The 23,498-nt window shown below is 49.0% G+C and overlaps 2 protein-coding genes and 1 pseudogene across 3 annotated transcripts in view; 1 reads left to right on the top strand and 2 right to left on the bottom strand.

The window, feature by feature from the left end:
- NPRL3 (NPR3 like, GATOR1 complex subunit) overlaps nt 1-1,682 on the bottom strand; it is a 33,238-nt gene extending 31,556 nt beyond the window's left edge. The window contains exon 1 of one of the 2 annotated variants that reach the window (XM_027526602.1): nt 1,258-1,682. In XM_027526602.1, the coding sequence (XP_027382403.1) occupies nt 1,258-1,375 (118 nt within the window). In that variant the 5' untranslated portion in view covers nt 1,376-1,682. The remainder of the gene's footprint in view (nt 1-1,257) is intronic. The other variant, XM_027526600.1, reaches the window with a different exon arrangement.
- Nucleotides 1,683-14,379: 12,697 nt separating this feature from the next.
- Nucleotides 14,380-15,639, top strand: LOC113883893 (hemoglobin subunit zeta). The gene is made up of 3 exons (XM_027528036.1): nt 14,380-14,614; nt 14,998-15,202; nt 15,403-15,639. Exons 1-3 carry the CDS (start codon nt 14,520-14,522, stop codon nt 15,529-15,531), a joined length of 429 nt encoding a protein of 142 aa, XP_027383837.1. The 5' UTR covers nt 14,380-14,519; the 3' UTR covers nt 15,532-15,639.
- A 3,396-nt stretch (nt 15,640-19,035) lies between these two features.
- On the bottom strand, nt 19,036-21,739 carry LOC113883681 (annotated as a pseudogene).
- Nucleotides 21,740-23,498: the final 1,759 nt, after the last annotated feature.

Genomic DNA, 23,498 nt, shown 5'->3' with positions numbered 1-23,498 from the left:
ATCCAAATGACTATAAAAACAGGAAAACATGCTCACTCTCAGTCAGAAGGCAAAAGCCCATTAAAACTACTATCGGATAAAAGTTTTCACCTATCTCATGAACAAACATAGAAAAATCTGATCTATTAAAAATACATGGCTCAACACAACAATGTAAAGCAATCTTCCTCCAAATAAATAAATTTTAACACATGACTCACTATTAACCCGAGGATCCAAACATTTTATTTCTGGGAACTGATCATATATTCTGCAGAACAAAAAAAACATACATAAAAGACATTCACACTGCTAGCAAAAGACTGGAAACAAATGTCCGTCAACAGAGGACTGGATGAATAAACCATAGTAAGTTCTTCCTATGATTCTGACCATAGTTTTAAATCTATATCAAACATGTAAAGTGAAAATGAAAACAGGGCAGAGAGTGTGAACAGCGTGTTCACTTGTGCTTAGAAAATAATGTACGTATATGCTTGCATTTACACTTAAGATTCTAGAAAGATGCACAGGAAAATGGTAACAGCATCTGACCCTACAAGGGATGTGCGTGGCTGAGGGTCAATGAGAGGAAAGAACCACCTTTTCATAATCTAAACTCCTCTGGGCCTTTAAAACTTTTTCCATGTTTACAAATTTTAAAATAATTTTTTTAATTAATTATAAATTGAACATCCACAATAGTGAAAAACCACAAGTAACCTAAATGTCCATCCGCAGGGAAAGAGTATGTTCCTACCAGGCAGCTGTGCGCTACACCAAGAGGGAGGTGATCCGTCTGCTAGGCAGAAAAAAGCTTCAAGACAGACGGTTCAATGGAAAAAAAAACAGCGACTGCGAACATCCTATGTGTGGGAGGGGGAAGAAGCCCAAAGTAATAAACTATTTTTCTGTGGATATATATTTGGTGTCTATGTTCAAGAGGAACGCTTTTCAAAGTGGTTATCGGGGGAGGAGCAGCAGAACTGAGGGGAAGTAGCCAAAGAAAACTCCGATGTCCCTGCATTTCGTAACTTCATCCTAGCTGAATACATTCACATTGTGGCTTTATCCCAGGTAAAAGTCTACAGAAACCGATGAAACGTTAGCAACAGTGATTTGACATGTTTAAACTATGAGTGATTCTTTTCCTGCTCCTTTTTACTTTTCTATACTTCCCCAGCACTCTGTGATGAGAAGGCACCGCCAGTACGGACACAACACGGTAGCCGGCTTCCCCGCTCACAGCGAGGGAGGCGGCGCCCGGCGCCCACTTACTCTTCTGGGACGCCGAATGCTCCTGGCTCCTCTGGAAAGGGTACCTGAACAGCAGCTTATTGCCCCGGCTCCCCGAGCTCACAAGAATCACGCTGATGGGGCTGGTGTTGTCCCCCATCCTGCCGGGAGCCCGGGGAGGGGTCGGCCCGGGGCCTGGGTAGGGGCCCCGAGGACGTCGGGCGGGGGAGGGGCCGGGACCCGGGACCCAGCGCCTTGAGGAGCACGGGCCGTGGACCCGGCGGAGGCGGACGGGTCTGGGGAGAGGGGCGGGTGGGGCTCTGAGGAGGAGCGGCCCGGGGGGGAGCTGAGGACCTGGGACCCAGCGCCCTGAGGAGGACAGGCTGGAGGCGGGGCGCCGAGCGGAGCCAGACCCACCGAGCCCACGGGCCCGTCCCGCACCCCACACTCGCGAGAGGCTCGCGAGACTTCGCGACAGTATGAGGCAAACTTGCGGAAGCACCCTGTACGCAGACCGGCGACCTCTGCGCAGGCGCAAGCTGCCGTGTGCGCAGGCGCGACGCTGGCTCTGGGCGCTGGGCTTATCCCAGTGCCTGCGGCGGCCTGCTTCTGGCCAAGGGAGCCAGCGGCAATGCAAATAGAAAGCTGCCTGGCCTAACTTTCTGGCTCGAGTTCGGTTCAGTTCAGTTCAGTCGCTCAGTCGTGTCCGACTCTTTGCGACCCCATGAATCGCAGCACGCCAGGCCTCCCTGTCCATCACCAACTCCCGGAGTTCACTCAGACTCACGTCCATCGAGTCCGTGATGCCATCCAGCCATCTCATCCTCTGTCGTCCCCTTCTCCTCCTGCCCTCAATCCCTCCCCGCATCAGAGTCTTTTCCAAAGAGTCAACTCTTCTCATGAGGTGGCCAAAGTACTGGAGTTTCAGCTTTAGCATCATTCCTTCCAAAGAAATCCCAGGGCTGATCTCTTTCAGAATGGACTGGTTGGATCTCCTTGCAGTCCAAGGGACTCTCAAGAGTCTTCTCCAACACCACAGTTCAAAAGCATCAATTCTTCGGCGCTCAGCCTTCTTCACAGTCCAACTCTCACATCCATACATGACCACAGGAAAACCATAGCCTTGACTAGACGGACCTTTGTTGGCAGTAATGTCTCTGCTTTTGAATATGCTATCTAGGTTGGTCATAACTTTCCTTCCAAGGAGTAAGCGTCTTTTAATTTCATGGCTGCAGTCACCATCTGCAGTGATGTTGGAGCCCAAAAAAATAAAGTCTGACACTGTTTCCACTGTTTCCCCATCTATTTCCCATGAAGTGATGGGACCAGATGCCATGATCTGGCTCAAGGGATGTCTCTAAATGTGCCTTTCTTTGCTGTAAAAGTTATTAAAGTACCCACGGAGTGGGGGAAAATGTTTGCAAGTCATATATTTGATGAGACAATTGTATCCAGAATATATTTTTTAAAAAACATAACTCAACAGGAAAAACACAAGTGACCCCCTAAAAAGTGGGCAAAAGACATGAATAGATAGTTCTTTGAAGAATATAGACAAGGAACCTGGAAACACGTGAAAAGATGTTCAAACATCACGAGTTAGAGAAATGCAAATCAAAACTGGTGGGGGACAGGGAGGCCTGCCACGCTGCAGTCCGTGGGGTCCCAAAGAGTCCGACAACTGGGCGGCTGAACAGCAACAAATCAAAACTAAAAAGAGACGCCATATCACACCCACTAGGATGGCTATACTTGAAAAAAAATAGTGAGCAAATGGTGAAATCGGAATCTTTAGACACCACCTGTGGGAACTGAGGGGCTGGGGGTTCCTTTGGGGTGATGAAAATGTTCTAAATTGTCGTAGCTGCATAACTCTCTGAACATACTAAAACCCACTAAACTGCACACTTTGGGTAGAATGTACGATATGTGAATTCTATCTCACAAAGCAGCTGCTTTTAAAAAGTAAAAAAAGCACTCCACCCACCCCACCCCTGTGGTCCCAGGAGGTGACTGTGGTGGACAGTCTACTGCGACTGTTTTCAAATCTTTTCAAGCACATCAGATGGATGGGAAAGTAATCAATGGGCTAAAGAAGGAGCATTGTCTTTTATTTATCTAGTTGTGTGTGTTGGGTCCTAGTTGCTGCATGCAGAACCTTCACTGCATTAGGCAAGATCGCCCCTGTGGCGCACAGACTCTCTTCAGTCCTGGCAGGTGAGCTCAGCAGTTGCTGCATGCAGGCTTTATTGCTCCAAGGCATGTGGAATCTCAGTTCCCTGACCAGGAATTGAACCCAAATCCCTCGCATTGCACGGCAGATTCCTAACCACTGGACTACCAAGGAAGTTCCAGGAATGGAACTTTGGCATTTTCATTGCCAAAGTAACCTCTTTCACTGAGGATAACACAAATGTGTATTTTGAAGAACATATTCATGGGTTGACTCTCCCAGGGTAATGGGTACATATCTCTGAAATGTCTCAGATGTTCCCCACAAACATATTGCCCTGCCCAGGACTGCATAGCATTGACTTTTTTAATCCCAAAAAAAATGTCAAGAAAGGAAAATAATGTCTCATGTTGCATTTTTGTACTACTGAGGAACAGAATTAACTGTATTGCTTATTTACCAGAGCCTAAGAAATGCCTTTATGTTTCCTTTTGTGTTGTGTGTCCTTTTTAAAACCTTTCTTACTTCCTTATATGTTTGGCTGCAGTTGGGTCTTTATTGTTGTGTGCGGGCTTTTCTCTGGTTGCGACATGTGGGCTTCTCTCGTTGCGGAGCACGGGCTCTAGGACACACGGGCTTCAGTAGCTGTGGCTCAAGGACTCCAGACTGCAGGTGCAGTCGGTGCAGTACACGGGCTTAGTTGCTCTGCCTCATCTGGGACCAGGGATCAAACCGGTGTCCCCTCCATTCCAAGGTGGATTCTTAACCACTGGACCACTAGGGAAGCCCGTTTATCCTTTGTTTATGGGATCTTTCTTTGGTGAAATACTTTTATATCCATGGCCTAAAAAATGCTATAGATATTACGGATAAGGAAAGAGACATTTCTTCCGTACAGGGCCTCATGTTCTATGTAAAATAAGGATAATAACACAAATGTGTCTTCTCTCGTAGCTCAGTGGGTAAATAATCTGTCTGCAGTGCATGAAACCAGGTTCGATCCCTGGGTCAGGAAGATCCTCTAGAGAAGGAAATAGCTACCCACTTCAATATTCTTGCCTGGAGAATCCCATGGACAGAGGACCCTGACTACAGTCCATGGGGTTGCAAGAGTCAGACACGATTTAGTGACTAAACCACCACCACAGCTAACCTCTGTTACAGATTCTGCAAGCCCTTTTTCCAGTCTAGAATATATTGATTTTTTAAAATATTGTATTTACTTGTTAGACTGTGTCCGGTCTTAGTTGCAGCATGCAGGATCTTCATTGCAGTGCCTGGACTTCTGTACGTGCGGCACACAGGCTAAGTAACTCCACAGCAGGATCAAACCCATGTGCCCTGCATTGCAAGGCAGATTCTTAACCACTGGGCCACCAGAGAAGTCCCTAGAATATACTGATTTTATGTATCATCAAAAGGTTCCCGAGTTCTCCCCCAGTTCCCATGAATGTCCTCAGAATGGAAACAAGGACATAGGAGCAAGAGGTGAGGCTGGGAGAGCTGTATGGATGGGGCCTCCCTGCCGGACACTGGGAATCTGTGGGCACCCAGACACGAAAGCCAGGACTCTGGCTCAGGTCTGCTTCTTCTGACTTTCCTGGACATGCTGTTGCGCCACTGGATGGGCCTATGACCCCAGAACTGGCTGTGCTTGGGCTGGGGTAAGGCCCAAAAGTAGAGAAACCACCGTTCCTATATTACCCTCTCAGGGCCCACTTCGTGCTAGGAACCTTCCCCAGAGCATTCATTGTGTATTTTCTGGCTGTGTGGCTCATGACTTTTCATTGTAACAAGCACTGGAATCCATGAATGGTGAAGGGAGCTCACCAGGACACATCCCTTCCCGAGGCTCAGATGCAGGACTGTCTCGGGCTGGACTGAAGGGAGTGGGGGTCTGAATTCCACAGCACCCTCCCCAATGGCACCTCAGTGTCCGTGTCCGTCTGTGTTCCCGGGCTGTCAGGGAAACCAGGGGCTCATGGTCACTCCCTGGGCCATGCAGCCAGCTGCCGGCAGCAGAGGGACTGAGGGTAGGTGGCCCCACTTTGGACTCTGATTCCCCACCAGGAAGCACAGTGGGAACTAACAGCCTCCCGGGCAGCATCGTGCCAGGCTCAGCCTCTGCTCACTGCAGGGTGTGCCCTCAGACGCCTCCCTGCCAGCGCCCCACATCTCCAAGTCCTCGTTTTCTGTGTCTTTTCTGAGGGGAAGCCATGTCTTGTAGCTTGTGGGATCTCAGTTTCCTGACCAGGGACTGAACCTGGGCCACAGCAGTGAAAGCACCGAATCCTAACCCAGGGCAGGGCCAGGAGGCTCCTTGGACAGCTAGGCCTTATCAGCCCTGCCACTCGGTCTGGCCCCGATAGAGCCACCCTCGACGGTCGAGCGCCAGGCGGGGCTCACAAACCCTATCTCAGACCGACGTGATATCTCCACCATCCCTACCGCAGGGTATCTGCCCAGGAAAATCGTTCACCTACAACAAGAACAACAATAATCTTGAACTCACGCTGCTGTGTGCCGAGGTCACACGGCAGCAGCTCATCCGTCCTAAGAGTGAGGTGGAGGACACGCTTGAGGTTAAAACAGTGAAACCAGGGCTCACAAGGGAGCTCATCCTGCCCAGGGTCAGCCAGGGGTTGCTCTCAGTTGGGGAAGGCGGGGAGGAAGCATTTGCAGACCCCTGTCTCAATCTTCTGCTGAGACCACAGCCCCTCTGAGCTCAGCCCCAGTATACAAGCTCAGAACAAGCCTGGCACTTGGAATTCGGCCCAGAGACCAGCAGGTCTCAGGGCCCTGAGGCCCTGCACAGGCCCAGCCCCTCTTGTTTCAAGTGGGAGAGCAAGGACCAGACACAGAAGGCCTCGCACACAGCAAACCTCGGTCTCCTCTGCCCACTGGGGCTGCTCCTCCTCCATGGAAACTGTGAACGTGTAACCTTCCCGAGCCTGTGTTTCCTTATCTGAAAACACGTCATCTTGAAAAATAAAACTTCTCTCACAGAGCTGTGAGGGGCAAACACCCAACATGAGAGTGCCCAGTCCACACCACGCCCAGGACTTCGAGAACACTCAGTTCACACCAGCCAGAGCCAGTCCGCAGACCTCACCTCACTCCACACAAAAGCAATCCAAGGTGGACTGTGGCCAGCTCGAAGGACCAAACGGCAAAGTTCTTAGAAAAGTAATGTAGAAGGTTCACTTCACCTCAGCCTTCAGCATAATGCTTACTCCACTTCTTAAAAATTTGAGGGAAAATTTGCATAACACAAAATTAACCATTTGAAAGTGAAGTTAATTCTGTAGCATTTCATATATTCATAATGAGTGCAACCAGGATCACACTAGTTACAGAATATTTTCATCATCCCATCCTCCCCAACCCCGCCCCCAGCCCTTGGCACACACTCGTCCACTTTCTGTCTCTTTGGGTTTGCCTGTTCTGGACACTTCATATAAGGGGAGTCACACAGTATATGGCTTTTCATGTCTAGCTCCTTCACTTAGCGTAATATTCTCAAGCTTCATCCACGTTCTGTCAGTGCTTCATCTTTACATTGTTTTCAGTCACTCGGTTGCATCCGACTCTTTGCAACCCCTGGACTGAAGCATGCCAGGCTTTCCTGTCCTTCACCATCTCCCAGAGTTCACTCAAACTCATGTCCATTGAGTCGGTGATGCCATCTAATCATCTCATCCTCTATTGTCCTTTTCTCCTGCCCTAAATCTTTCTCAGCTTCATTTTCATGTCTGTTTAGTAAATATCTCACTGTATAGAAATACCATCATTTGTTGATCCATTCATCCATGGATGGACATTTATGTTACTTTCACCTTTTGGCTGTTACATATAGAAAGGTACATTTTTTTTTACCTGAATTTTAAAAAATCACTTAATTTGACTGCATTAAAATTATAAATTTCTGCTCAACCAAAAACAGCAGTAAGAGCGTGCAGGCAAAGTACAGACCTGGGGGAGGTACAATATATGAAACTGACAAAGAACTTACATCCAGAATACTTTTGTAAGTATTCAGTACAGTTCAGTAGCTCAGGCATGTCCGACTCTTTGCAACCCCATGAACTGCAACACACCAGGCCTCCCTGTCCATTAGTACTTTTAAAAATTAATTATTTATTTATGGCTGCGCTGGGTCTCCGTTGCTGCACGCCGACTTTCTCTAGTTGTGGCGAGCAGGGGCTACTCTCTGGTTGCAACACGCAGGCTTCTCACCGCAGCGGCTTCTCTTGTTGCCAAGCATGGCCTCCGGGCGTGCTGGTCAGTAGTTTCAATGTGCCGGTTCAGGTTCAGCTGCACCTCTGCCTGTGGGATCGTCCCAGATCAGGGATCATACCATAGCCCCTGCATTGGCAGGTGAGTTCCTAACCATGGGACTACCAGGGAAGTCCCTACCTAGAATCTCTTTAAATTTCCTATAAATCAATAAGACTGGCAACACAGTAGAAAAATGGCCATGACTTGGAAACTTCAACAAAAAAAGGAAATGCAAATGTAATGCAAAGGACAGCAACTGTGTGAACAGGGACCTAGCTCAGCAGTGTCGAGAAAGTGCAAATTAAGACCACGTGAGAAGCCAGTATACACCCAGCAGAAAACCTGAACCCTGAGACCCCGCCTCCAACCGGGACCCAAGTGACAAACTTTCAGAAGGGTGAGGAGCAAGAGGAACTCGCACATCACTAGGTGAGTGCCAGGCAGTACAACTGCTCCAGAAAACATCTGCCATTAACTGCTGAAGCTGAGAACTCCACGCCCTGGACCCAGCAGCCTCCATCCTGGGGATATACCCAACAGAATGTTCACTGCAGCGTCGCTCACAACAGCCAAGAACTAAACAGCCCAAATGTCCATCCCTGTTACCCTGGGTAACTTGTGATATGTCCCTACCAGGAAGCACAACACGGCGACGACAACCGATGCCCACAGCACCTCGGGCACGTCACAAAGGTGGGTGATGGGAGATGACCCACTACACTGTCTCATGGACCTGACAGCCAAAGGCAGGCAACACCAACTAACGCGCCTAAGGACACACAGTAGTAGTAGTGTGAGTTGCTCAGTCGTGTCCGACTCTTTGCGACCCCATGGACTATAGCCCACCAATGTCCTATGTCCGTGGAATTCTCCGGGAAAGAATACTGGAGTGGGTAGCCATTTCCTTCTCCGGGGGATCTTCCCAACCTAGGGATAGAACCCAGGTCTCCTGCGTCGCAGGCAGATTCTGTACCATCTGAGCCACAGGGAAGTCCAAGGACACATAAGTGTGTAGTAAAAGCTTACTGTAAAGCAAGAAAGTAGGTTGGGGTCACCTTTGGGGAGGACTGGGATGCTCAGTATGTGACTTATAATATTTCATTACACTGTGACGTAATCTTGTACTGTATTTTACAATGAAAAAAAGTAAAAGAAAAAGGGTGCCTGCCCACACCAATGTTTTGCAGGCCTTGGAAGTTTCAGAATCAAAGTGGCTTCCTGTGACTCTCTGTTCTGTGAAAGCCAAGGATGGGGGAGGTGCTGCCAAGAGGGGAGTGAGGACCAGCCCCACGGCGGGAGGCCGGGAGTGCACACTCCTCACCCCCAACACTGACTCCTGGCCAAGACCCCGGACGCTGTAGCCGGGGGCCTTGTCCAAGGCACATCACTCACTGAGGCCCCGCTGTGCCTCCCCTACCTTGTCCAGCAGGTCAGCTCCACCCTCACCCAGGACCTCCAGACTCCCTCCTTCTGCCTGAACTTCCACGTGTTCCTCAGCCCCTTCTGTCTCCCTGGCTCAGTCTGTTTTCTCTGCCAGTCTGTCCATCTGTCCCTGTCTGTCTCCCTTCCTTCTCTTCTTTCTGGGGAGCTGAAGCCTCAGGATCAGACTCGCACACCCTGACTGCAGGCCTAGATGCGGGCAGCGGCCTGGAGTCTCCTGAAACAGGCGTGAGCAGGGAGGGCTGGGCTCATCAGTTCTGGGGTGAGCCCAGAGAGGCAAAGTCACACACCCTGTGAACACCTGGGCCCAGAGGCAGAGCACGGCCAGGAGAGGTGACCACGAGCGCAAGGCCAGCAGAGGGTGGGCACACCCTGGGAGAGGGAGACCCTGTCACATGAGAAGAGGGCACAGCTGTGAAACATAAGGGGAGACCTGGAAGGGGCTTCCAGGAAGACAGACTCGGCCTCCAGGCCACAGACAGGAACTGACAGCCCCGGGAGATCCCCGCCCTCTCTGCTCAGCAGCGGGGAGGCACCCCGGGAGGCAGCACCCGCCCTCAGACCTCCAGTCTCATCAGCCTGGGCTCAGGCTTAGGAGAAGCAAGCGTCATAGCACAGTAACACTCCAAGCACAGAAGGTGCTCAACACTTGTTTATTCTTGTGCACATGTTTTCCAATCAGAGGGCTTGTCTGAGCCTCACAATTTTCTCTAAGAATAGTTTAGCAAAATATCTGTGATCAGAACTCTCCACACAGGAAACGTTTACCTCCATTCTGAAAAACTCCTAGGCTTTTGTGCAAGTAACTCTTTGACTAACTCTGAAACTCAAAAAGCAGAGACATCACTTAGCCAACAAAGGTCCGTATGGTCAAAGCTATGGTTTTTCCAGTGGTCATGTATGGATGTGAAAGTTGGACCACGAAGAAGACTGAGTGCTGAAGGATTCATGCTTTTGACTGTGGCACTGGAGAAGACTCTTGAGAATCCCTTGGACTGCAAGGAGATCAAACCAGTCAATCCTAAAGGAAATCAACCCTAATTATTCATTGGAAGGACTGATGCTAGCAGAAACTCCAATACTTTCATCACTTGATGTGAACATTGGAAAAGACCCTGATGCTGGGAAAGATTGAGGGCAGGAGGAGAAGGGGACGACAGAAGACCAGATGGCTGGATGGCATCACCAACTCGATGGACATGAGTTTGAGTAAGCTCCGGAAGATAATGAGGGACATGGAAGGCTGGTGTGCTGCAGTCCATGGATTCACAAAGAGTCAGACACGACTGAGCAATTGAACAACAAACAAAAACTCACATGGGAAGGCAAAGGAACCAGAGTCACCAAAATCGTTTTGGAAAAGAAAAATAATGATGGAGGAATGACATCACCCCATCTTTTAACACCTTAATTGAGATAAAATTCACATACCATACATCCCGCCATTTTAAGTGTGCAATTTGGGACTTCCCTGGTGGTCCAGTGGTTAAGACTCTGCACTTCCACTGCAGCAGGCACAGGTGTGATACCTGATCAAGGAACTAAGATCCCAAATACCATGCTGCACAGACCAAAAAAAAAGAAAAAAAATTAAGTGTCCAATTCAGTGGGGTTTTGTATATTCAGAGTTATGTGACCATCACCACAATTTTAGAAACTTTTCATTACCTCGAAAGAACCCCCAGCCCCATTAACAGTCACAGACCCCCAACTACCCTGGCTCCAGAAAACCTAATCGACTTTTATCTTTTTTTAATTTTATTAATTCGTTTTTGGCTGTGCTGAGTCTTCGCTGCTGCACGCAGGCTTTCTCTAGTTGCAGCAAGCAGGGGCTGCGCTCTAGTTGCCGTGCGTGGGTTTCTCGTGTGCTGGTTTCTTGTGGAGCACAGGCTCTAGGCAGGTGGGCTTCGGTAGTCGCAGCTCAGGCTCTAGAGTGTTAGGCTCAGTAGTTGTGGTGCATGGGCTTAGTTGCCCCTCAGCGTGTGGAATCTTCCTGGACCAGGGATTGAACCCATGTCCCTTGCATTCTTAACCACTGGACAAGTTAACCACTTAGGCAAGTTCCCTAATCTACTATCTGTCTCTAAGGACTTGCCTGTTCTTGACATTTATGTAAACGGAATCATACAATATGAATTTTTTCAAGATTCACTCACGTATCAGTACTTCCTTCCTTTTTACGACTGGATACTACGCCACTTGGGGTTTCCCAGGTGGCTCAGAGGTTAAAGCATCTGCCCGCAATGTGGGAGACCTGGGTTCAATCCCTGGGTTGGGAAGATTCCCTGGAGAAGGAAATGGCAACCCACTCAGTATTCTTGCCTGGAGAATCCCATGGGTGGAGGACCCTGGTGGGCTACAGTCCACGGGGTCGCAAAGAGTTGGACACGACTGAGCGACTTCACTTCACTTCACTACTCCACTGTCTAGATTATATACCATACTTGATTCAACCTATTCATCACTTGAAGGACATTTGGGTTGTCTGCACTTTTTGGCTGTTATGAATAGCGGTGCTATGAACACAGTACAAGGTTTCAAATGGATGTATTTTATTGGGTGTGTACTACAGAATGGAATTGCTGAGTCATGTGGGAACTCTGTTTACCTTTTGAGGAACTGCCAGGCTGTCTTCCATAGTGGCTGCACCATTTTACATTCCCATCAGCAGTCTAAAGATTCTAATTTCTCCATCTCCTTACCAACAATCGTCATTTTGTCTTTTAAATAGAGCCATTCTATACGCTGTAGGTAAGGTTAGGATTAGAGTTCAGGCTGGGGTTTTTGATTACAGCCATCTTAGTGAGTATGATGTGCTATCTTTTTTGGTTTTGATTTGCATTTCCCTAATGAGTACGGAGAAGGCAATGGCACCCTACTCTAGTACTCTTGCCTGGAAAATCCCATGGACAGAGGAGCCTGGTGGGCTGCAGTCCACGGGGTCACGAAGAATTGGACACGACTGAGCGACTTCACTTTCACTTTTCACTTTCATGCATTGGAGAAGGAAATGGCAACCCACTCCAGTGTTCTTGCCTGGAGAATCCCAGGGACGGCGGAGCCTGATGGGCTGCTGTCTATGGGGTCGCACAGAGTCGGACACGACTGAAGTGACTTACCTTACCTTACCTAATGAGTAATGATGCTGAGCACCTTTTCACGTGTTTATTGGACATTTTATGATTTCTTTAGAGGAATGTCTATGAAAGTACTTTGCCCAGTTTTCAGTTAGCTGTCTCTTCTTGACTTGTAAGATTTTTTTATATTTTGGATCAGTCCCTGATCCGATATATGATTTGCAAATGTTTTCTCTCATTCTTGGGAGACTATCTAAGTTTAAGATATGACATAAAGCTACAGTAATAAAGCCTGTGTGATTTTGGTGAAGGATAGACACATAGGTCAGTGGAATAAAAGAAAGAGTAGAGAAATAGATGTGCAGAAATATGTGCAATTAATGTGCAATTAATCACTTACAAATAAGTTAGAGAAGGCAGTTCAATAGAGGAAGTATAGTGTTTTCAACAAATGGTACTGGATAAATTGGACACTCATAGGTAAAGAGAAAATACAAACAACCCAGGACCTAAGCCTCATACCTTAAACAAAAATGATCTCAAAATAGATCACAGACCAAAGTGTAAAACATAAACTCTGAAATACTCTGAAAGTCTTAGATGAAAACACTTAGATAAAGGCTTTGTGACTTGGGATTAGGCAAAGAATTCTCAGGCATGACTCTAAAAACATGAATCCTAAAAGAAAAACTTGATAAATTAGACTTCATCAAAAAATAAAACTCTGGCTCCGCAAATGATACTATTAAGAGGATGAAATGACAAGCTACAAACTAGAAGGAAATATTTGCAAAGTGCATATCTGACAAATGATTGCATCCAGAATACATACAGAACTCTCAAAATTCAACAGTAAGAGGACAAACAACCCCATTTTAAAATGGTCAAAATACCAGGAGAGATATTGCAGCGAAGAGAAAACCTGGATGGCAAACAAGAGTGTGAGAAGACGCTCCACGTCACTGGCTGTCAAGGAAATGCAGACTGAAGCCAGTGCGCCATACGGCCCCAAAACATCACAACAGCCAACGTGTGGAAGTGTTGACAGAGACACAGAGCAGCTAGGACTTTTGCTGGGTGGAATGCAAAATGGTGAAGCCACTCCGGAAAACAGATTAGCAGTTTCCTACTAAGTTAAACATACACTTAGCACAATCCTACTCCTAGATATGGTATTATCCCAGAGAAATAAAAATACATGTTTACATAAAGACCTACACAAGAATGTTCACAGCAGCTTTACTTGTAATAACCCCAAACTGGGAAAAACCCACACATTTGAGTGGGAGAATGAATGAACATTACTACCACGGAGTACTGTTCTGCAGTAAAAGGAAACCAACTATTGATACGGGCAATAACATGCATGTATCTCAAGAATATTATGCTGAGAAAGAAGCCAGTCCTGAAAGATGACATGCTGTATGTTGACAAGCTGTATATTTCCATTTACAGGACATTGTTAAAAGAGACAGAAGTACAGTGGTGTCAGTTTAGGGGATAGAGGAAGATGAGGCTGCAAAAGGGCAGCCAGTGGGAGTTTTGGGGGTGATAGAGCTGTGTGTCCTGATTGTGGGTGAGGTTACACAAATCTATACACGTGTCAAAATTCACAGAGCAGCATACTAAAAAAAATCAATTGTATTGTAGGTTGAAATAAAATTAAAAGGCATATCTGCCTCACTTTGTTTAAGTTATGACTTGGTGAGCAACACTGCAGAACCTAAAATCACACGATATTAGAAGGATTCTCTTCTGTTTACTTGCCACTTCGCCAGCTTTTCAGAAACCAGCCAGTACCTCCCTCTTCAGGGCCCACCAGGCAAGACCATGCATTGTTTTCTTGGAGGAAACCCAGGGATTCTAGAGCCAGTGTGTGCATTGGGCAGGGGGGAGGTGTCATGTGGGTCCAGCCACAGCCTAGTCCAGCAGTAATGGGGCCAGCAGGGGCACGGGCCAGCCGGGAACCGGACAGTGTATGGGCAGTCCTCTGGCTTCTCCCATTCTGGGATTCTGAAATGGACAAGAAAGTGCAGCGCTGGGCTGCAAACGCAGGATGACCTCCTGGGCTGACTGGGCCCCTATCTCCCCTGGAGTCTGGTCAGGCCCAGCAAGGGTGGCCGGAGTGATAGCCCCTCACCCTACCAAGCCCACCAGGCCCTGACCACCCATGGTCACTGGATCTGATAAGAGATCCACACCCACGGCCCCCTCCCCTCCCCCAACAATGACCACAGAGTGGCCCCCACCCTGGTTTCACGTATATAAGCGGACCCTGGGGACTGAGCACCAGGACGCCAGTTCTCAGCGCGCCCAGCTCCGGCTCAGCCGCCACCATGTCTCTGACCAGAGCTGAGAGGACCATCATCGTGTCCATGTGGAGCAAGATCTCCACACAGGCGGACCTCATTGGCACCGAGACCCTGGAGAGGTGAGCACCAGGTGGGCTGGGATGGAGCCTGGAGGGGACCGTGTAGGTCAGTGAGGAGGGTGAGTGAGGAGGGTGAGTGAGGAGGGGTCATTGAGGAGGGGGTCACTGAAGATGGTCAGTGAGGAGGGTCAGTGAGCATGAGCAGGTGAGGAGCGTCTCGGGGGTCAGAGGCAGGAGGAGGAGGTGATGGGGGCGGTCTGAGGGTCACCTGTGTCTCTCGGGGCCCAGCACCCAGGTCCCCACAATCACGTGGACGGAGGGAGGGAGGGAAGGAAGGAATGACTTGGAGACGGGCGGTCAGGGTGAGGTGGCCAGACAGTACTGAGCAGCGGCTACCGCAAGAGTCACCCAGAGCGGTCACTAACTCGCCCGCCCGCCCGTAGGCTCTTCTCCTGCTACCCGCAGGCCAAGACCTACTTCCCGCACTTCGACCTGCACACGGGCTCCGCGCAGCTGCGCGCGCACGGCTCCAGGGTGGTGGCCGCCGTGGGCGACGCGGTCAAGAGCATTGACAACGTGACGAGCGCGCTGTCCAAGCTGAGCGAGCTGCACGCCTACGTGCTGCGCGTGGACCCGGTCAACTTCAAGGTGGGCGCGGGGCCCCGGGCGCGGGTTTCGGGGCCGGGGCCCCGGGGTTGGGGGAGGTCTCGGTGGGCGGGGTCTCGGGGCGGGGCGAGGCCTCGGGGCGGGGCTGCTCCCTGGGCGGGGGTCCCGGAGGGCGGGGCGAGGTCGCGGAGGCGGAGCTTCGTCCGGGCCGCCAGCGCTGACCGCTCTCCCTCCCGCCCCAGTTCCTGTCTCACTGCCTGCTGGTCACGTTGGCCTCGCACTTCCCCGCCGACTTCACGGCCGACGTGCACGCCGCCTGGGACAAGTTCCTGTCGATCGTGTCCGGCGTCCTGACGGAGAAGTACCGCTGAGGCCGCCGCAGGACCCCCAGGACGGAATGGGCCCCCAGATGCTCTAAGGAGTCTCACACCCCACCCCACGCCTTCCCCGAGACGGGCCAATAAACGAATTAACGTCCACTTTGTCTCTGTGGTCACTGGGCCACTGTGGGTGGGGGTGGCAGAGGTGGAGGGAGGATGCAGGGCCTGCCTGGGTTACATGGGAGGCCTGCAGGCATCCTTGCACTGACCCCCTCTGTCTGAGGGCAGAGATCAGATCGGCTCCCTGTAACCTGGGGGGAGCACTTTCTCTTCTGCAGAAAGGGCGCCTCTAGGCCTTTACTTGGGGATGGGGTGGGAGGCAATGCTGGAACCCAGCTGGCCCCTCTGGCTGTCTCTGGGGCTTCTGATAGTATACTCTCTTCTTCTGGAATTTATACTGTTTCCTGGTTTATGCCTGATTTCAGTAAGAGGAGTACTGAATATATTCATTCATTCATCCACCCATTCATTGCTCCATTAAGCAATCATTTATGAGCCCGTAAGAGGCCCAAGCAGAGAAGGCAATGGCACCCCACTCCAGAACTCTTGCCCGGAAAATCCCATGGATGGAGGAGCCTGGTAGGCTCCAGTCCATGGGGTCGCTAAGAGTTGGACACAACTGAGCAACTTCACTTTCACTTTTCACTTTCATGCATTGGAGAGGGAAATGGCAACCCACTCAAGTATTCTTGCCTGGAGAATCCCAGGGACAGAGGAGCCTAGTGGGCTGCCCTCTATGGGGTCGCACAGAGTCCGACACGACTGAGGCGACTTAGCAGCAGCAGCAGCAGCAGCAAGAGGCCCAAGAATATTTCTAGGCCATGCATACGACCACTTAAACCAGCAAAGCTCTTGACTGGTGGAGCTGACAGTCTAGTGGGGGATACAGATCAGACACGGAAAAGGGAAAGAGGTTCAACCTTGCTCATAACAAGAGAAATGCAAAGTAACACTAAAAATTTCACTGGGATCATTTCTCACCTACTTGATAAACAAAAAGCCAAGACTTTGACCATACTCTGCTGGCGGCCCCCCACAACGTGGCTGGGAGTAGAACACAGATGTATAGAGCCACTGGGGCAGCTGAGTCTGCTATAGTCTGGAAAACAGTCCAGAGTGATTCAACGACAGAACAAACCATGAACATCCACACCACAAGGAACTGGGAACGGAAAAAAAAATGACAATTTCTTACAATGATTGTGACATGATAGCCAGGATTTACAGAGTTAAAAAGAAAAAGAAGTGAAAAAGTAGATTGGTGTATGTATAACATGATTTCTTTTCCACGAGGAGGGGAAATTCAAGTATGTGTGGGCACACATGCATGTGAGTTCACACATGCACAGAGTTCATTGACCTCTGTGTGCCCTTGCAGGTGCTCATCTGTTAGTGTGTGTTTGCATGTTTTTGCAAAAAGCAACTATGGACAGATAAACTGGAAATGATTACACATGGCAACGTGAATGGGGTTGAAGGCGTGCTCCTCCAAGCCTAACTCTCTTCACTCTCTTGACCTTGAATCATGTTAAATCATCAAAAAGAAATTTTAAAAGAGCAAAAAATAAAACCATCAAAATAAGAATATAAGTTACATGAAACTGGTTGAGGATGTAGGAATCTAACGATCAGAAAAAAAGAACTATTCCAAGTGACTTGTGAACATAGTACCCTGGCTGTGCAAAGAATCTCTAATATCCAATAACTTATTGTTATTACAACACAGATACTGTGAGTTTGTAATCTTATATTTTAAAACATTTTCAAACTGTCAAAAAGCAACTGTAAAAATAAGACAAAGATGGAGAAATAGGAGTGACTGCTAGTGGGTATGGGATTTCTTCAGGGGATGATGGAAATACTCTAAAATTGTAATAGTTGCACAATTCTGTGAATGTATTAAAAATGAACTGTTATGTTTTAAGTGGGTGAATTGGATGGCATGGGAATTATATCTCAGTCAGTCAGTTCAGTTCAGTTGCTCAGTCGTGTCCAATTCTTTTCGACACCATGGACTGCAGCACGCCAGGCCTCCCTGTCCATCATCAACTCCCAGAGTTTACTCAAACTCATGTCCATTGAGTCAGTGATGCCATCCAACTGCCTCATCCTCTGTCATCCCCTTCTCCTCCCAACTTCAATCTTTCCCAGCATCAGGGTCTTTTCAAATGAGTCAGTTCTTCACAGCAGGTGGCCAAAGTATTAGTTTCAGCTTCAACATCAGTCCTTCCAATGAATATTCAGGACTGATTTCCTTTAGGAAGGACAGGTTGGATCTCCTTGCAGTCCAAGGGACTCTCAAGAGTCTTCTCCTACACCACAGTTCAAAAGCATCAATTCTTCGGTGCTCAGCTTTCTTTATAGTCCAACTCGCACATCCATACATGACTACTGGAAAAACCATAGCCTTGACTAGATGGACCTTTGTTGGCAAAGTAATGTCTCTGCTTTTTAATATTCTGTCTAGGTTGGTCATAGCTTTTCTTCCAAGGAGCACACATCTTTTAATTTCAGGGCTGCAGTCACAATCTGCAGTGATTTTGGAGCCCCCAAAATAAAGTCTGTCATTGTTTCCCCTACTATTTGCCATGAAGTGATGGAACCGGATGCCGTGATCTTAGTTTTCTGAATGTTGAGCTTTAAGCCAACTTTTTCACTCTCCTCTTTCACTTTCATCAAGAGACTCTTTAGTTCTTCTTCGCTTTCTGCCATAATAAACCTACAAAATATGCTAAGAAGACAAAACTTCCAAATATTCATCAAGATTCCCCAGTTTACAACTTGCCTTCACTTGCTCTTCCTTTCTGAGTCACTTGAGAGTAGAATGCAGGCATGACTCCCTTTAATACTCTCAGCATCCCTAAACACCTGTAGATTTCCTAAAGTCAACCAGAACACTTACCTGGACAGCCAGAGAACTACCACCAAAATCACGAGATTGTGAAATGAAAGTTGCTGAGTCATGTCCAACTCTTTGCAACCCCATGGACTGTAGCTTGCCAGGCTCCTCTGTCCATGGAATTGTCCAGGCCAGAATACTGGAGTGGGTTGCCGTTTCCTTCTCCAGGGAATCTTCCTGACCCCAGCATCAAACCCAGGTCTCCTGAATTGCAGGCGGATTCTTTACCATCTGAGCCGCTGGGGCACCTGCATAGGCAGGTGATTAACCTGCCACCAAAGTCAGGAGATTAACACCAGTCCAAAGCCATCAACACAGATCTCATCGCACACTGTCCTTCCCAAGAATGGCCTTTACTTGTCAACATCAAATTTCTCGTTTAGTCTTCTTCAGCCTGGCTCTTCAGTCTATCTTTGCATGATCTTCATATTTTTGTGGACATTATGGGGTTTTTAAAAAATATTTGCTATTTTATTTATTTGGTTGCTTAGTTGCAGCATGTGGGATCTAGCTCCCTGATCAGAGATCAAACCTGGGCCCCCTGAACTGGGAGTGCAGAGTCTTAGTCACTGGACCAATTTAGGGAAGTCCCTGAATTGTGGGGGTTTTTTTTTCTTCAATGTCTTAATATGAAAAGAGTTGAGTATGACATTGTAGGACAGAAGAATGAATATTTTGCTGAATAAAAGCCCCAAGTCAGGATACATGCACAGCAGAAATGGGGCCAGGCTCCCAGCACTTGTGTATAATTAAAGAAGGAATTTTTAACTTAAAAAAGTCAGTAAAAGAGGATACAGATGAAAAAGGCAGCAACAACACCAACACTGGAAAAGCGGGAAAGGGAGCAAGCTTCTCTCGGGGGCTTGCCCGGAACTGGAGAGCTGATCGGTCTCAGGGAACTTCAACATTTGGATGGACTCTAAACGCAAACCTAATCTCTCCAATCAGGGTCTTGTCAGAACCAGTAATCCTTTTCCCTGAGACCCTATATAAAGAACTCCTGTCCTCCCATGACAGGGAGCCTAAGCAAAGAACCCTCACTTTTGACACCACTTGGGATAGATATTGGGCCCCAGCAAACAAACCACCACCTCCCAGACAGAAGCCCAGGAAAGTTGCCATGCTCAAGAAGTTGCTTCAGACTCTAAGATTTGGGAAATCTACACCAGCTGCTAGCTTAGCTTCTGGGGAGGATGTTGGGGTTCCAACATCCTGATGCCCTTTCTAACCACTGGGAGGTACCTATAAAATGACCCACTCCCACCCTTCAGGAAGTTACCTGGCCATGGCGAGTCTCCCCCAGCTCTCAAGCCACCAAACCTGCAAAACTAACCCATAAAGTAGCAAGGGCTTGAGGAGGCAGAACTGCTGGCCCAGCCCATACTGCCTTACCTACTGGTGAGCAAAGACCAGCAGCTAGATTGGGGAGCCACAAAGGAGGGGGTCTAGGCAACAGGATCCCCCTACTACCCCACGGCTTTCTCCTGACTCTGAAGCAGCCATGATGACGGGCCCAGAAAACCCACACACCTCACTCCACACGACAGACAGCTTAGACCTCAGAATTACTGCCATGAAGAGCAACAAGGTCTCTCTTTGTTTAAAGTACAACAAGGGAAACTCTTGAGAAAATTGGGAATGGGCCTGGAGAAAATAAGAGCTTAGACGTCTCTGCCACCTTTCCGAAAGGAAAAAGTTCATGCAAGTAGGAAAGTCAGGGTCTTTCCCTGCTTTGTGTTCCTGGCTAAACTCAAGACTAAGAAAATCCCCTGGACTTGCAGCCTCAGTAAGTATACAAGTGCCCCACCAGCACACGCCACCCCCCCACCAAGGTTAGCCTCTGGCATGTGAAATGCCCAAGAATTTGCCTTCTAGTCCAATCCCCACCGACCTCAACCCAACACAAAGGGCATCTGCCTGTGGTTCTCACCTCTCCTCAGAGAAGAGGATCCTAGCAGAGCCTCCAAGGTACAGTCAGGTGCCAAGGAACACAATGCCAGACTGTCTATCAGGCCAGGGCAGGGACAGCCAGCTTCAGATCAAAGAGAGAGAGGCTTAGTGTAACAACCAGTGTCATTTCAGCAGGAAAGTAGAGGGCAAGTGGTGAGAAGGGCTCCTATGGGCACACCTTCCTGGGGACGCAGTTCCTGTCAGTTGCCTCCTCCTGCAGGAACATGTGTAGGCAGCGTTCATTCTGAGCTGGTGGATGCCCAGCATCCATCCAGTTTATTAGCAATTCTGCTAATAAACTGTTTGAGGCCCTACCTCTTTTCTCCAATAAAGGACTCCTCAAAGACCCTTTCATTTCCTCGAAAAGGGAGCTGCCATTTCAAGACTTTCCCGGGCAGTGGTGGGACTATTAATACAGTCGTTCTCTCTTGCTCCAGCTCATTTTCTAGTCACTCAAAGTTACTGCAGCACCGTCATACACAGGACTCCTTCAGTTTGAAAACAGGTAGTTTTGTTCACATGCAAATCTCGTAGGTGGGTGAAGCGAGTGCAGCCCACGCCTACCGTCTGTGGATTAAAGATGTTGATATCCAGAAAGTTACTTGGCAGCCTATAAGCGTTGGTCAGTTCCTGCAGCTTCAAGTTAAGGCTCCAGGTGTCAGCTACTGCCAGGTCTGACATCTTTCCAAAGGAGAGACCTGGACCGGGGGCTTCACTGTGGTTTTGATTTGCATTTCACAAACAAGTCACGAAGTTGAGCATCTTTTCATGTGTTATTCTTTTTTTTTTTTTGATAAAGTCTATTCAAGTCCCTTGTCCATTTTTCATTGGGTTGTTTCTTTTTGTTGTTGAGTTGTAAGAGTTATTTCTACCTTCTGGATATAGTTCTTTATCAGATATATGGTTTGCAAATATTTTCTCCCATTCTGTGAGTTGCCTTAGTTGTCAATAGCTTTTAACCTGACCTAATCAAGTCTTTTGATTTGACTTCCAGGGTACAGGAAACACATGGACAAAGGAACCAGCTGAATAACACTGCAGAGAACCTATCAGAGCAACCCCAAAATGAAATAAATATTCTACAAGTCAGTAGGCCTGAACTGTTCTGCAGTCATTGATAAGGAACAGTGGGTATGGGGTGGAGAGCTTCTGGAAGCAAAAAATGAATAGGCAACTGAAAGCTACATAAGAACCTGGATCAGATCCCAACCTGAACAAATGGAACAAATGTGGGGGATGAACAGGGAGTTTCAGTGCAAAGGGAAGTTCACTTAGATTGAGGATAGGCTTGTGGTTATTTATATAGAAAGTGAAAAAAGTGAAGTCGCTCAGTCGTGTCCGACTCTTTGAGACCCCATGGACTGTAGCCTACCAGGCTCCTCCCTCCGTGGGATTCTCCAGGCAAAAGTATTGGAGTGGGTTGCCATTTTCCTTCTCCAGGGGATCTTCCCAACCCAGGGATAGAACCCGGGCCTCCCGCATTCCAGGCAGACGCTTTAACCTCTGAGCCACCAGGGAAGCCCATTTACATAGAAGGATCTCCTTATTCTAGGAGATCTGTGCTCAAGTTTACACAGAGACATGATGTCATCACACGTGACCCCAGTGTTTAGAAGAAAAATAAAACACGTTGAGACACATCCCCATATACACTGACAACACAAATGTTAGCGATGATTGGTCCAGGTGGGGGACCGCAGCGGCTCAGCACACTGTTCGTGATGTGCTAGACCTGACCTCAGCGCACTCCCCGCCTGTCACTCCACCCTGCGCTGGCCTCCTTTTTGTCTCCCAGACGATGACGGAGGCCTGGGCCCTCTCAGGGCCCTTGCACCTGGCGCCACTCACTCTTCCCCAAACATCTTGTGGTTGATTCTCCCAGCTCCTTCAAATACTCATTCAGAAATCCCCATCTCAGCACCATCTTCCCTATTGACTTATCTAAAAGTATAACCCCTCTGAGCTCCATGAACAGCACTTCCCTGCTCTCTCCTTTCTGATGGCAATGCCATCTGTCTCTCTCCAGCCAGAGACCAGCTGGAACACAGCCATGGCCAAACAGAGTTGGGTCTGTTAACTCACGGCCGCAGAGAAGACCACTGCCGTGGGGAGCCCTGTATCTGAGTCAGAGAACTGAGCCTGGGCTCAAGGAAGCAGGCTAGCTCTGGACTGAACCGGGAAGTGGGAGTCATCCTACAATCCAGTGTCTCAGTGAGTCTCATCTAGAAGATAAGCGATGCTGTGACTGACAGTGAAGCAGCAGCCGCTCATCAGCCAGGACGGGGGCTGCCGGGATGTCCTCTTGGTGGGAGTGGTCCCCGTTTTCTCTATTTGGACAGTGCTTTTCTGCCTGGAGCATGGCAGTTCCAGCGGCCAAGTCCTGATGTCATGTTCCAGAGGAGTGCACAAGCGTCGTGGAGAAAACCCAGGTGTCCGGGGTGGCCTTCCTCCTTCTCACGGCATGTTTACCTGCTGCCCTCATCCTGTTCTGCACACCTTCCCCAGCAGGAGTGTCTTCTTGCCCTGGGCTGAGCACCCAGCAGTTAGCAGTGGTCTGGCACTGGTTAGAAGGTCATACATCACCCACGAGGAATACATGGAGCTTCTGGGCCTTCACAATCTTGCCCAAGGCAGACCCTGCTGCTCGCCTGCCTTTAGGGTCTGGTCAGGGCTGCAGAACCTCTCTTAAGGGAGATGCCTCCTTCCCTTCCTCCAGGGAGGACTCTGACCAGAGGGACTGCTGCCCAAATCGTGGCTGTGGGATGTGGACCCACGCACCTCACTGCCCTGGAGCTCCAAGGAGCTGGGTCTCGGGCCTCCCCTCCCCTGGAGGGGAGCGGCCTGAGTGTGAGGAGTCTCTCCCCTGAGGCCCGGGCCTCAGCCCCAGTGGAGTTTGTGACCACAGCTGCCTCCCCGCTGTCTAAGCCTCAGCTTCCCCATGGGGCCAGGAGACCCTGGGAACCCTTCACGTTCCGAAGAACCGGCACCGTTTGCGCTGGTAGGCCTGCTGTTCTGTGGGGACAGGAGCCAGCACCCTTGTCCACCTTCGGGCAGGCCCTGGCCAGCCATCCTTGACCCCCAGCCCCGAGCTCAGCTCACCCGGGAGGCA

Source organism: Bos indicus x Bos taurus, chromosome 25, assembly GCF_003369695.1.
Source record: "Bos indicus x Bos taurus breed Angus x Brahman F1 hybrid chromosome 25, Bos_hybrid_MaternalHap_v2.0, whole genome shotgun sequence".
Taxonomy (NCBI): domain Eukaryota; kingdom Metazoa; phylum Chordata; class Mammalia; order Artiodactyla; family Bovidae; genus Bos; species Bos indicus x Bos taurus.
The sequence above is the reverse complement of the archived record's forward strand: the minus strand, read 5'-3'. Positions and strand labels throughout refer to the sequence as shown.